The 15,310-nt window shown below is 43.1% G+C and overlaps 1 protein-coding gene across 1 annotated transcript; it reads right to left on the bottom strand.

Annotated features, from left to right (window-relative positions):
- Positions 1 to 10,372: 10,372 nt before the first annotated feature.
- LOC101039821 (olfactory receptor 1E5) lies at positions 10,373 to 12,502 on the bottom strand. The gene has a single exon (XM_003933076.4). The coding sequence runs from the start codon at positions 11,411 to 11,413 to the stop codon at positions 10,373 to 10,375; it is 1,041 nt and encodes a 346-aa protein (XP_003933125.3). The 5' UTR covers positions 11,414 to 12,502.
- Positions 12,503 to 15,310: the final 2,808 nt, after the last annotated feature.

Consider the following 15,310-nt stretch of genomic DNA (forward strand, 5'->3'; position numbering starts at 1 on the left):
GTATTGAGGGTTTTTTCTCTCCCAGATGCCAGGTCCAAACGGGACCTGGGGGCAGACACAGGCCAACTCCTAAGCCTGAAGATGAGGATGAAACATGCCTTGGATCTGGGGATGGGAAGAAATCAAAGAAAGGAGGAAAAAATGGAAAAAGCCCTTTGCAACTTCACTTCTTTTTTTTAACTTTTTTTTTTTTCTTTTAGACAGAGTTTCGCCCTGTCACCCAGGCTGGTGTGATCTGGGCTCACTGCAACCTCCACCTCTTGGGTTCAAGCGATTCTCCTGCCTCGGCCTCCTGAGTAGCTGGGATTACAGGCATGCACCCCTATGCCCAGCTAATTTTGTATTTTTAGTAGAGACAGGGTTTCTCCATGTTGGTCAGGGTGGTCTTGAACTCCCAACCTCAGGTGATCGACCTGCCTTGGCTTCCCAAAGTGCTGGGATTATAGGCATGAGCCCCTGCACCAGGCCTTAACTTTTAAGTTCAGGGGTATAAGTGCACATTTGTTATATAGGTAAACATGTGGCATGGGGGTTTGTTGTACAGATTATTTCATCACCGAGGTATGAAGCCGGGTATCCATTACTTATCTTCCCTGCTTCTCTCCCTCCTCCCATCCTCCACCTTCCAGTAGGCCCCACTGTGTGCTGTTCCCCTGTATGTGTCCACATGTTCTCGTCACTTAGCTCCCACTTCCACGTGAGAATATGCGGTATTTGGTTTTCCGTTCCTGTGTTAGTTTGCTAAGGATATTGGCCTCAAATTCTTAATGAATCCTCAGGAACAAAAAGCATTCCCACCCAGGGCCTTGTTAGTGACGGCCTCAGGGACTGTGTCTGGAGAGTTCCACAAGCATCAGGCAGAGATAGCAGAAGCATTGTGCTATGCTGGCAGGAGCCGGGCGGGCGACGGTGGAGCTGCCCCCACCATGATTTTCTAGGCCAGGCCCTTAGAAGCTGAGAGTTTCCTGGTAGAGATGATAACAAGGAAAGCGGGGTTGTGTGGCACCCTTGTCAGACTCTCTCGCCCTCCTTAGACAATGCATTGTGCGCCCAGCCCCACACGACAGCACACCCTCGGTGGGAGGTCTGCGGGACTTGACTTCATGGATGGAGAGACCTGCTTTTCTGTTTACTAGCAACTGCGGAACTCCTTTGGGCCTCAGTTTCCTTATCTGTGACGTGAGAGTAACATTCGCTCTTAGGGTTGCTGGGAGAATTGAATTAAGTAACACACATAAGGTTCCTAGGAGGGGACCACCAACAATGTTAACAATGGATAACATTTCTCACGTTTGTTACGCACATGACATCAGACCATGAGCTTTATACACATGAAACCCCAATCCCCCTTCACAACAGTTCTACGAGATAAGTACTTTTATCATTCCCATTCTATACATAAATAGAGGTTCGCGGCTGGGCGCGGTGGCTCACGCCTGTAATCCCAGCACTTTGGGAGGCTGAGGCGGGTGGATCACGAGGTCAAGGGATCAAGACCATCCTGGTCAACATGGTGAAACCCCGTCTCTACTAAAAATACAAAAAATTAGCTGGGCATGGTGGCGTGTGCCTGTAGTCCCGGCTACTCAGGAGGCTGAGGCAGGAGAATTGCTTGAACCCAGGAGGCGGAGGTTGCAGTGAGCCGAGATTGCGCCATTGCACTCCAGCCTGGGTAACAAGAGCGAAACTCCGTCTCAAAATAAATAAATAAATAAATAAATAAAATAAATAGAGCTTCAAAGTAATTCAGTCATTTGCCTAAGGCCACATGGGAATTTGAGGAGTAGGGGTTCAATCAGGTGTTTGATTCCTACCTACTTAATGCCAACAACTGTGCTACGTGACTTCCTCTCACCACGCCCTCCCAGCTCGCCTCTGTCCACCAAATGACATACTGTGAGCTCCTGGTGTTTGTGATGACTATGGCTTCCCACATCCGTGGACTGTGTTCCAGGGATGAGCCTAGGAGTCCGTATCTCAGCAGTAGCAACTTCTGCTCTATTCCTAATATCCCGGTCCACAGCACCAAAACTGACTTCCAGCTGCTACCTCCAGTGTTACTCTCCTGGTATACCCGCTATATACACCATATATCTATATGAGATATACCTGCTCTCCTGGTATATCTGGTCCTTACTCTCACTGCAGATAATTACAATCTTGACTGTGGGAGCCGAGCCCCAATGTTACGCTCACATTGTTGGGTCCCAAGGCTTCTACTTAAGGATGTAATATATGAATGTGAAGGCTGCTCATTGTTCACTAACGTTTTTCTAAGTATGAAACTATAGGCCAGGTGCAGTGGTTCATGCCTGTAATCCCAGAGCTTTGGGAGGCCAAGGCGGGTGGATCACCTGAAGTCAGGGGTTTGAAACCAGCCTGGCCAATATGGCGAAACCCTGTCTCTACTAAAGATACAAAAAATAAGCTAGGCTTGGTGGCAGGCACCTGCCATCTCAGCTACTTGAGAGGCTGAGACAGGAGAATCATTTGAACCTGGGAGGTGGAGGTTGCAGTGAGCCAAGATCCTGTTACTGCATTCCAGCCTGGGCGACAGAGCAAGTCTCCACCTGAAAACAAAAACAAAAACTATAAAAATACTAGGAACAACAGACACTTGGGTCTACCAGAGAGTGGAGGGTGGGAGTTGGGAGAGGAGCAGAAAAAATAACTGCTGAGAGCTAGACTTTGTACCCAGGAATGAAATAATCTGTACATCAAACCCCCATGATACGAGTTTATCTGTGTAACAGACTGTACATGTCCCCTGAAACTAAAGGTTTAAAAAAATAAAAATAAGAAAATTGAGTTATAAATGATAATAGAAATTAAAACATCAATGAAATTCACAGAGAAATGAAATACACTGTCTTAAATAACTTTTAGACAAGAAGAGAAATCTACAGCGGTAGTACTTCACTAGAGACATCCATGCAACCAGGCTTCATGGATTTTCAACCTAGGTGTGCATCTTGGTAGTGAGAGCTTTAAGCACTGATCCAGTTTAAAGTTTTGTTGGAAACTACAGAGAAAAGTAAGAACTCCAAGAATGAGGAATTATACTATAGAAAGGGCCTTGTTTAATTTAAGAGTGAATCTAAAATAGTTTAGTACAAGCTTGTCCAACCCATGGCCCACTGACTGCATGAGGCCCAGGATGGCTTTTTTTTTTTTTTTTTTTTTTTTTGAGATGGAGTTTTGCTCTTGTCACCCAGGCTGGAGTGCAATGTCGCGATCTCGGCTCACCGCAACCTCCGCCTCCTGGGTTCAAGCAATTCTCCTGCCTCAGCATCATGAGGAGCTGGGATTACAGGCACGCGCTACCATGCCCAGCTGATTTTTTGTATTTTTAGTAGAGATGGGGTTTCACCATGTTGACCAGGATGGTCTCGATCTCTTGACCTCGTGATCCACCTGCCTCAGCCTTCCAAAGTGCTGGGATTACAGGCGTGAGCCACCACTGCACCCAGCCCCAGGATGGCTTTGAATGTAGACCAACACAAATACATAAATTTTCTTAAAGCATTGAGTTTTTTTGTGTGTGTGATTTTTTTTAAGCTCATTAGCTGTCATTAGTGTTACTGTATTTTATGGGTGGACCAAGACAATTCTTCTTCTTCCAGTGTGGCCCAGGGAAGCCAAAAGACTGGACACTCCTCGTTTAGAAGATACAGACTGATGCTTTATTAGGCTGTTTGATTAGTGTTGTTAAAAATATCGCTCTAAAAGTTATTTGTCATCCAATGAACAGAACAACATAAAACTATATTGCTAACAGTCTAGTTCAAGATTTTACTTTTCCAGTCAATTGACAGACATGCTTTATTTAATAGAAAAGTAGAAAAATAAGTGAAATAGGCCTGACTGAGACCCTAGAGGAATGGCTGGAAGAAGATTCCCCCAAACTTCTTTAAATGGTGTCAAATTAACCGTGGGAAAAAGACAATGCTTGAAAAAAAACAAGCTGAGCCACCATACTCCTGGTCTCAAGACATTTGCTAGATTCTGAAGTTGCCTGGGGTGGGAGTCTAGAAAGATTTTCTGTGAAGCTCGTAAAGATAGCTATACACCCTGCTGTATTCTGGTGCTGAGGTATCAGTTAGAAGTCCAGGGGAGGCATCCTCAAGTAAGAGGGAAGACAGGGTTTTGCAAATCTGTAATGTGCACCCATCCCAGCTTAATCTCTGCTGAATCATGGTGATTAGCCCTTCACTTTATCCATGGAACAGAGGAAAAGAAAAGCTTGATGTAAAGTAGAATATAACATCATCTAAAGCTTCTATAATTTTTTTTTCTTTTTTTTTTTTTGAGACAGAGTTTCACTCTTGTTACCCAGGCTGGAGTGCAATGGCGCGATCTCGGCTCACGGCAACCTCCGCCTCCCGGGTTCAGGCAATTCTCCTGCCTCAGCTTCCTGAGTAGCTGGGATTACAGGCATGCGCCACCATGCCCAGCTAATTTTTTGTATTTGTAGTAGAGGCGGGGTTTCACCATGTTGACCAGGATGGTCTCGATCTCTCGACCTCATGATCCACCCGCCTCAGCCTCCCAAAGTGCTGGGATTACAGGCTTGAGCCACCGCGCCCGGCTAGCTTCTATAATTATTTTATAGGCAAAGTATAATATACAATATAAAATTACTGAACAAAAAAGAGGCAAGAAAGTATAACCACATTTATTGATTTGCATATGTTGAACCAACCTTGCATTCTTGCCACTTGATCATGGTGCATTATCTTTTTGATGCATCATTGGATTCAGTTTGCTAGTATTTTGATGAGGAATTTTACATGTTTGTCAGGGTGTTGGCCTGTAGTTTTCTTTTTTGGTTGTGTTCTTGTCCAGTTTTGGTGTCACATCAACAGATTAAAGAGGAAAAAAATGTATGACCATATGATAATTTCAGTAGAAACAGAAAAAGCATTTGATAGAATTTTTTTTACCATTGCTTCATGATGGAAAACAACGGTCAACAAATTACGAATAGAAGGAAAATATGTCAATGCAACAAAGGCCATATATGACAAATCCACAGTTAACACCATACTGAATGGGGAAAAGCTCAAATTCTTTCCTCAGAAAACTGGAATGAGACGAGGATGCCCAGTTTCACCACTCTTATTTAATATAGCCATGGAAGTCCTCAACAGAGCAATTGGGCGAGAGAAAGAAATAAGGAGCATCCGAATAGGAATAGAGGAAGCTGGCCGGGCGCAGTGGCTCACGCCTGTAATCCCAGCACTTTGGGAGGCCAAGGCGGGTGGATCACGAGGTCAAGAGATCGAGACCATCCTGGTGAACATGGTGAAACCCCGTCTCTACTAAAAATACAAAACATCAGCTGGGCATGGTGGCGCATGCCTGTAATCCCAGCTACTCAGGAGGCTGAGGCAGGAGAATTGCCTGAACCCAGGAAGCGGAGGTTGTGGTGAGCCGAGATCGCGCCATTGCACTCCAGCCTGGGTAATAAGAGCGAAACTCCGTCTCAAAAAAAAAAAAAAAAAACAGAAAGAGAAAAATCTCAACCTCACAAAAATAGTGCAAGGTAAAACAACAATCTGAAATAGAGATTCACTGATCACATTGTAAGGGTGTTTAAAAATGGCAGTACTTAGGGTTGGTTAGGATTAGGAAAGCGGGCCTCTCATACTGAATTGGGGGTACTATCTGTCTAGCTGAGAGCTTGTCAATATTCATAAAAGGGTTGAAAATATACACATACATATGGCCCATTTAGGAAAATGGTTGTGTGAAGAACACATCAAATTATGGTTCTTAATAGTGAGAAGCTGGAAACAGTCGAATGGGTGAAGATGGAGGGTTGATAATGCAGTTATCAAATGATGTGTCCATTGCGAACAATGAAGCAGATACATTTATTCTTCTGGAACTAAAAGATAAGCAGGCTGTATTGGGTAGGAAGAAGAGTGAAATTAACAAGAAGGTTCTGGGGTGTGAAGGAGGGCAGAGGAAAGCAGACAACATTCTCCATAAGCCGACAACAAGCAAATAAAAGGGAGGCCAGCACTGGCAGGGAGGCTGACTCAGGCCCAGGCATCCTTGTTTTGAACTCATCTTCCTGCTATTCACTTGGCTCATGAGTCTTGCTAACCAAAGTACTGAACTCCCCCAGCACTAATTGGCCTCCTCCACTCTATAAGGTCCCAATTTCTTCCAGACTAAGGACCAAAAAGAAAGTAAGTATCTTTCTGTGCATCCCTTCCCTCTGGCCTTATTAGCGGAGACACAGAAGGCAATCAGCAAATCTCCAGCCTTCCCTCAGCGCCTCGGCGGCAATATCCTGAACTCTCATTTGGGAACTAATTAGGGATGCTGTTTGTGGAACTTGTAAGCACTGAACTCCCCAGTCCTAGCCCTGGCTGCCTCTGGGGGAACCTTTCTTTGAGGACTTGGGCAAGTTGGCAAAGTTTATCTAACACGCCAAAATACACTGAAGTGGTGTGGAGCCCAAGAGATGAATCATGCTCTCTCCCAGTGTGGGCGACACTGGCTCCCATGTGTCTGAGTTCTCCACTGGCTCATTCATGGAAATGAGGGCTCATGTGGGACAAAGGGCCTAGCACTGGCCTGAGGGCTAGAGTTTTGGGCCTAGGAAGATAAATTCTTACTGTGGTTTTAATTAGAGAGAAGGCACAACTCTAGAAACAGGATAACTCCTTCAACCCAAAACCCAATGAAATCTTAACCTGTTCTACGCTGTACTTGTGAACTCAGCAATTCTGCACCTCAGTTCATTTAGTCCTCAGAATAATCATTTGAAGTGCATGGTATGATTCCCATTCCTGTCTTATGGATGGGAAAACTGGGGCCCACAGAGAGGAAATGATCTACCCTGCGTCACACAGCAAGGAGCAGTGTTAGCCCAGAACCCAGGCCTCCAAACCTCTCAGTCCAATGCTGTCTTCCCTTGACCAAAGTTGACTCAATACAACAAGGTGCGTGAGTTTCCCAGCTTGCTGCCTGCCACACAGAAGATGCTGGATTCGTATTTATTTGTCCTTGTATTCTGGCCTTGACAACTACCCATAAATACCAAATAAAAGGAACCCTTTCAGACCCCTGATGTCTTTGCACTTCAAGATTTTACAAACATATCCTAAAAAAGAGGTTGTATATTTTCTGGCTGATGTTCCAAGACTCTTTCCAAAGCTCACTTCTTTCTGTTTCACTTACTGCTACTTCTCAGGCCTTTACATCTCTTCCTGGCTCACTGTCACCACCTCCGATTCAGGCATCTCTCCAGTCGCTGAAGCCCAAGAAGGAGTTTCTGCCTGTAAGACCCGCCGTGCATAAGTTGTTTCTGGGTTTATGCATCTGTACTCAGCCATATGACCTGTCCATGTAATAGCTCATAGTCTCTTAATCCCTGCAGTTTTTGTCATCCTTATGGGCTTGAGTATTTATTATGTAGCAGGTGAATGAAAAAAACCTGAGATACTTGGAAGTGACTGATTTTGCAGATAAAGAATCAAGACTTGAACAGATCTGTAGGCTAAAAATGGCAGAGACTGAATTAAAATTTTGGCCTCCGTATATTCTGTTCAAGGTTCTCTTCATTCAACTGGACTGCCTTTTGCATTTCTGAGACCCATTGCACCCACAGTCATTATCACTCTGTTTAGTTTTGAATTCTTTGCTGATTAACTGGAGGCAGCGGGGGGAGGGAAAGCTACTGGACCAGGAGTCAGCACCTGGAGGCTGTTTGACTTTCTAACTCTAGGGCCTCTGGCAAGTCACCTAACCTGTCATCTGTGAATTAAGTGTAATAAAAACTGGCCTTCCTATTTTCGTATCTTGGCCCTGGTTGTCACTGTGGGTTACATTCAACTATGCTACTGAAAAATTCAAATGAGAATGTAGATTTTAGAGTTGCTTTGTAAATTTAGTTATGTACTAATAAAGTGATAAAATAAAATATACTATTGTTATAATTCTACTGAGTCTTAATAGAGATTTTCTCTGGACTGGACACAGATGGTAGGATAAATGTGGGAGAAGGAGGTATTGTTGAGAAGTGTGTGAGATCATCTCCAAGTAAACATAGGTAGATGCCCATGGTGTATAAAATGACATCTGCTGAGCTTGACAGATGGATCGTGGACGTACTCAACAGTTCACAGTTGTGTTGAGAACTCAAAATGTCTGAGACATGTTTTTTTGAATATGAGCTATCTCAGTTAGGATGGCTGGGCAAAAATATTGCTAGAAGTATCTTTTGGTGTCAGGAATCCATGGACTTATATTTGCATAGATCACACGTCCATCCCAAGCAAGATGAGTCACCACTTTGACTGGAATTCCATATAAAGATTCAAAACTATGCAACAGGAAGTGGGTGCTGGGGGAACAGGTGGTTGATGGTGGTGCAGGATGGAGGGTTGGTGTGGAGTGGAGGGTGAAATTTCAGTCTTCAGGGACGGGAGATCGAAAAAGGAAAGAAGGGCCGGGTGCGGTGGCTCAAGCCTGTAATCCCAGCACTTTGGGAGGCCGAGGCGGGTGGATCACGAGGTCAAGAGATCGAGACCATCCTGGAGAATGCTGGAGAATGCTGATGCAAGCTTCTGCACAGCAAAGAAAAACATCAACAAAGTGAACAGAAAACCTGCAGAATAGGAGAACATCTTTGCAAATTATTCATTTGGTAAGATTTGAATATCCAAAATATACAAGGAATTCAACTCAACAACAACAACAACAACAACAAATACTAAGTAAACAATGGGAAAGGATCTGAATAAACATTCTCAAAAAAAAAAAAAACCATACGAATGGCCAAGAAGTGTATGAAAAAATGCCCAATGTCACTAATTATCAGGGAAATTCAAATCAAAACCAAAATGAGACCTCATCCCACCCACAGCTAATATGAGTATTATCAAGAAGACTAAAAATAAAAAATGTTGTCAAAGATGTGGAAAAGGGTAATTCTTATATACTGTTGTTAGTGGGAATGTAGATTAGTATGGCCATTATGAAATGTGGTATGGAAGCTCTCAAAAAAGCTAAAAATTGAACACTACCAAATGATTCAGCAATCCCACTACTGGGTATGTATGCAAAAGAAAGAAAATCGGTATCTCCAAGAGACATCTGCACTCCTATCACTATTTATGTTATCCAGGATATAGAATCAACCTATAAAGATAAAGAAGATAAAGAAAGCAGATTTAAAAAGATGGTGTATACATACACAATGGAATACTATTCAGTCATTAAAAAGTCTTAAATCTTGTCATTCATGGCAACATGGGTGAGCCTGAAGGGTATTTTGTTAAGTAAGTCAGGCACAGAAAAATAAATACCACATATTCTGGCTCAAGTGTGGAAGATTAAAAAGTTGCCAGTATAGAGTAGAATATTGGCCACTAGAGGCTGAGAGGGGGGTGAAGTGGGGTTATAGAGGTTAGTTAATGGATAAAATATTACAGGATAGGAGGAATAAGTTCCAGTGTTCTATAGCACTGTAGGACAACCCTGGTAAACAATTTATTGCATTTTTCAAATAACTAGAAGAGAGAATTTTGAATGTTCTCAATACTAAGAGAAGTTTGAGGTGATAGAAATGCTAATTTTCCTGATCTGATCATTGTACACTGTGTATGTGTATCAAAATATCACACTGTGCCCAATAAATATGTACAATTATTATGCATCGATTTAAAAAGCAATTTAAAAATAACTGATATAAATGAATTCTGAACAATGAGTGAGGTTCTTAAGCAGTCTTTGGTCCCCTTACCCATGCTTGAGAAGTCCTTTTTAGAGCCTCAGGTATGACTTAATTCTCAGATATAGATAAACTCAACCATGGTAGCAAAGCAAATAGAAAGTTTGTTTTAGGTTTGGGTCAGGTAAGAAAAAAAGACATGCAGATATAAAAATTAAGAAGGAAACAAGGTTAGAAGACAGACTGATGTGAACACTTAGGAAAATGAGTAAAAAAATTTTATTCAAAATTTGAAGTTTTCTTTAGCAAAGGAGGGGACTGAGATGTTTGGGTCTTATTATTGACATGAGAGGACAGACTATCATTTAAAACAGCCCTACAGGGTGTAAGTACACACAATAAATTAGTGGCTTAACAGTGAAGACAGAACTTTCAAAGATTTTAAATTCTACCTCCTTAGGGTCACTTGGGATTAACAAAGAGGAAAATCTTCCTAGCAGATTACTGAGAACAACCTCCCAGTTCAACTATATATCCCCCCACATCTGTTTACTTATTCAGAAATTATGTAATATTAAATTTAAACAAAAAATTCCACATAGAGAAAAAAGAGAACTGAAATAATATTGAAATATTAATGTCGATATATCAGATAAAATTATGTAAGACTCCCAAGTACTACTGTCATAGAAGGAAGGGATTTTTCCTTTTACCAATGACTCTGCCCAGGGCTCCCTTCATGTCTCTGTTCCTCAGGCTATAGATGAAGGGGTTCAGCATGGGGGCCATCACAGTGTACATCACAGCCATGACAGTCTCCTTTAGAGTAGAATTATTAGCTGATGGGCATAAGTAGAGACCAATAACAGTCCCATAGAACAGTGACACCACAGAGAGGTGGGAGCCACAAGTAGAGACGGCCTTGCAGATACCCTTAGAAGAAGGGACCTTGAGGATGGAGAAGACAATTCGTGCGTAGGACCCAATGATAAGTAGAAATGGGATGACAAGAATGAGGCCTCCCATGATAAATATCACCAATTCATTAACTCGAGTGTCAGAGCAGGCCAGCTTCAGCAGAGCAGACATATCACAGAAAAAGTGGAGGATCACATTGTCTGCACAAAAACGCAACCTGGCCATGAGTAAAGTGTGCAACATGGCATGGAAGGTGGTCAGCACCCAGGACAGCGCCACCAGGGAGCGAGACAGCATGGGGCTCATGATGGTGGCGTAATGTAGGGGGAGGCAGATGGCCACGTAGCGGTCATAGGCCATGGCCACAAGGAGGAAGCTCTCTAGATCCGAAAAATACAAGAAGAAGTACATCTGGGTCAGGCAGCCCGCATAGGGGATGGATGGGTCTTGGCTCTGCATGTTCTGTAACAACTTTGGAATGGTCACAGAAGAGAAGCAGAGGTCAGAGAAGGACAAGTTGCTGAGAAACAAATACATGGGTGTGTGGAGATGGGAATCCAGTCGAATGAGGATGATGATGAGGAGGTTCCCCAGCAGGGTGGTAAGATACATGGCCAAAAACAGGGCATAGAACAGGTTTTGCTGCTCTGGCTGGATGGGCAGGCCCAGGAGGAGGAACTCTGAGATGCTGGTTTGATTCCGTACCATCATGCTATCTTCAGGTCCCTTAAAAACCTGAACAAAAATAAACACTTTTCTATAATACATGGTCATTAGGTGTTCTTCGGTCGTTGGTTTCACCGTCATTATCCCTAGCAACCATCTCTATAATCATAAATGTGCCACCTCACAAAATGCACGCTTTTCACGATTATTGATCTCACCTTTCATAATGTATAACACAATTGACTCATTTCCTTCTAAAACACTGATCTATTAGCCTCTGTGCAATCACACTAGTTGCCTGACACATACTGATCATTCCTTCTTAACAACTGTAATTGGTTTCTTCTCTAACAGTATCTTATATATCAGTGTTTTCTGGGGATTCTTCCTAAACTATTCTAATTTTACAGACCAAGCCCTGAAAGAGCTTACCTGTCCCCATGACATTGATTACCATCTACACCTCATGGGTAAACGTATCACCATTAGTATTTTGTAACCAGATGCTTCCTGATTATCTCCCAGCTTAACAGATCCCAAGGGCAACTCACGATCTCACCCTGCCACTCTCCCAATCCACCCACTCCTCCAGTCTCTCATATCTCAGTAAAAGGAATCCAGGCTCAAGTTGGAAACCTGGGTTTTCTTTCATTCATTTATTTATCTCAAGACCAACATCTTATCCTAGCAAGTCACATAGAGTCTGTACTTCATTCTCTTTCTAATCCACCCACTGCTTATCCCAACTGCCACAGTCTAGAACAGGCTGACATCCTGATCCCCTGTCTGGACTACTGGAATGGTCTCTTCATCTCCATGCTCCTGTGCTCACTAGCCTTCAGTTCATTCACACTGTGGAATTCTAAGATAAAAATCGGATCATCATTCTCCTGCTCAGAGTCCTTATGGATTCTCATTATTCTTAAGATATAGGCAAAATTCCTTTCAAGGACACACGATATTTCATTATCTGACCCATGCCTACCTCCACAGCCTCATCTGGTCCCACAGTGAAGCTTGCATCAGCATTCTCCAGAAATGCTGGCCTTGTTAAGTCACAATTTCTTGCCTCCAGATGTTCATGCCTGCCGTCCTTCTGTGTAACATCTTCCCTCTGCCCCCTTTACTTTTACCTGAAACACCCCTGCTTCATGTATATTACATGTCACTGGTTTAGCTACATCTTCCTGTGCCTCCCCAGGTGAGACCTGCTTCTGTGTTTCCACAGCATCCAGTACTCACCCAGCAGCATTCAGTGCCCTTGATTGCTTGTTTATAGCTCAGTTTCCTACCAAACTGTAAACTCCATATGGGTAGGCTGTAAAACCAGCCCAACACTCAAAACTATCCTATAGAACATCATATGACTGGGGAAATGAAGACCTTCAGGTTGTAGGGACGCTAAGGTACCAGCTTATTCACTAGTCTTAACCATTTGGTGCTAGTTTTGACACTTTATTACAAAATTCTGAGATAAACTTCAGACCTATGGAAAATGTTAAGACCATCCAACCACGCTACTCTTTATTTTAAAAAGACAGCCCAGGCCGGGCACAGTGGCTCACGCCTGTAATCCCAGCACTTTGGGAGGCCAAAGTGGGTGGATCATGAGGTCAGGAGTTCAAGACCAGGATGACCAACATCGTGAAACCCCGCCTCTACTAAAACTACAAAAAAATATTAGCCAGGCATGGTGGTGCACGCCTATAATCCCAGCTACTCAGGAGGCTGAGGCAGGAGAATCACTTGAATCCAGGAAGCAGAGGTTGCAGTTAGCCAAGATGGCACCACTGCACTCCAGCCTGGGCAACAGACTCTGTCTCAAAAAAAAAAAAAAAAGACAACCCATTATGCATGTTCACACTGTCATTTTGGTTTTGGTGTCAATGTCCACGTGGTTCAGTTATGTTGACATGAAGAAATGTGTCTGAACGTTTGTATAATTCAGAGAGAAAGGGAATGAATATACCTACCCTTGTGACCTCGCTGTACATCCTGTCCAGATATCCATACCTCAAAATGCCTCTGAGCTAAGAAAGCTGAAGGGTGTTAAGGTATATGAGAAATTCCTTCCTGAAAGGGACGTAGCTGAGTCTAACTGCTGGGATTTTCACCCTGCTGATGCTTAATCTAGCCACATTAATAGTTTTTCACATTTGGACATAATGTGCTAGTACTGTAGTAGGGAAATGGCATCAAGTGAAGTTTCCTATGCCTGTTTTCTCAGAAGTCTGCCTCCTCGGGAAATGAGTGGGACCAATCTCTGGTGTCAAGGATCTTATTAGAAATGTCAAACCACAGGGACATCACTTGCCAATACTGAATTTCAGCAGCTCCCTCAATAATGCCTCTCATCTTCTTCACCTGGTAAATCTATAGTTCTCAGTCTGGACTGCATAGAAGAATCACAAAGGTCGCTGCTTCTAAAACTTTAATTTACATACAAACCACCTGGTGGTCTTGTTAAATGCTGATTTTGATTCAATGGGCCTGGTGTAAGGCCTAATTAACATTTTGAAAGTTAAAATTTTACATTTGGTGATGCCAATTCTGCTGTTCTGTGGACCACACTGAGTAGTAAGGACATATAATACATTTTAAAAATACAGATTACAGCAGCGATACATGTAATCAGAATTTCAGGGAGGGGGTCTTAAGTAAGCTCCTTAAGTAATTAAAATACATAGCCGAGGGAGTGAAATCTCTGCATTAAATGCCTATCTCATAGATATGTCACTATGGTGAAATGATACAATCCTGTAAGAGAGTACATTGCATAGTATTAATGGACGCTATCATTAATGAAAAGATACTAAATTGTGAACATTAAATCAAAGAATTTCTGGAACGTAGGAGAGTCTCGAAAGGCAGAGAGGTGAAAGGCAGAAAAGGAAAGTTATCATATCTGAAAAACTATCCTATAAAACATCATACAACCGGGGAAATGAAGACCCTCAGGTTGTAGGGACACTAAGGTACCGGCTTATTTACCCTCCTGCCCAACTTACTGCATCTGAGGTTAACTCCAGGGCCCTGATCCAAAAATCCTCCTCCCCTGTATTCGTTGTAAGCATATGACGTAATCGCCTTTATAGTCATCACCTGTGTCTATAGCCACCCTTCTCACTTCTCCCTTCCTACCTATCCCTGGCCCTAGGGGTCTGTGCATCCCAGAGGAGTCCAGATCCTGGAAGAACTCATTACAAAGCAATTACACAGCGCCTCTCTAGAACAAATTATCTTAGAGTCTTGCAACAGTGACTGATTACAGTTGCTGATCACATCTTACTACACTTTGGGGGATCATGAGAATGGAGAGCTCAGAGATGGGTGCTTAATCATTGTGTGCTTAGGGAATGGAGAGTACACCTGTGAGGCTAAGGCCTACATATTGAGAAGTGAATAAAAATGGTTGGAGAAGTCGTAAAAGTAAGCAGGGACCAGTCCGTAAATGTCCTAAAATATCTGAAGGGCGTTAAGAGTTTAAGCTTTATCCTGTAGACAACAAGCCATCAGTGGTCTTTGAATAGAGGACAACTGTGGGAGGACGTATGTTTTGGAAATATTTGCAGGTGGCAGAATCTCTCACTATAACCCAAATGGGCCCAGCAAATAGGCCCTAGGAGAGAGAAATACCGTAACCAACAAGGATCAGACTTCCATGACCCAACCATAAACAGATACAGAGAAAGGACAGGAGTAAGAGAAAAGATGAACTCTCAGATCACATTCAATTTTTCCTCGGGCCAATACGGAAGAGCAAATCTAGATCTGCAGCCCTCTGAGTGACTTCTAGCTCCTTACCTCTCTAGGAAAACCTTAATCACCAGACGCCATCATTATCCCAACCACTCTCCACGTGTCAAGTCACCTCCTCGTACTAGCTTTTCCTTACCCGACAACTGACGTTTACAACTCCTTCTTCCACACCGAGTCCGTGTTCCCTTCTTCTTAACTGCAGCTAGATTCACTCTTCCTTCCTTGTGAGCCTGCATCCTCAGGGTTATTGCTTTTCTCGGGTTGCTATAACAGTGTTTC

The sequence above is a fragment of the Saimiri boliviensis genome, chromosome 17 (assembly GCF_048565385.1).
Source record: "Saimiri boliviensis isolate mSaiBol1 chromosome 17, mSaiBol1.pri, whole genome shotgun sequence".
Taxonomy (NCBI): domain Eukaryota; kingdom Metazoa; phylum Chordata; class Mammalia; order Primates; family Cebidae; genus Saimiri; species Saimiri boliviensis.

Coding starts and splice junctions, on each gene's coding strand:
- LOC101039821 (XM_003933076.4), bottom strand. CDS start 11,413: ATGACGGTGAAACCAACGACCGAAGAACACCTAATGACCATGTATTAT.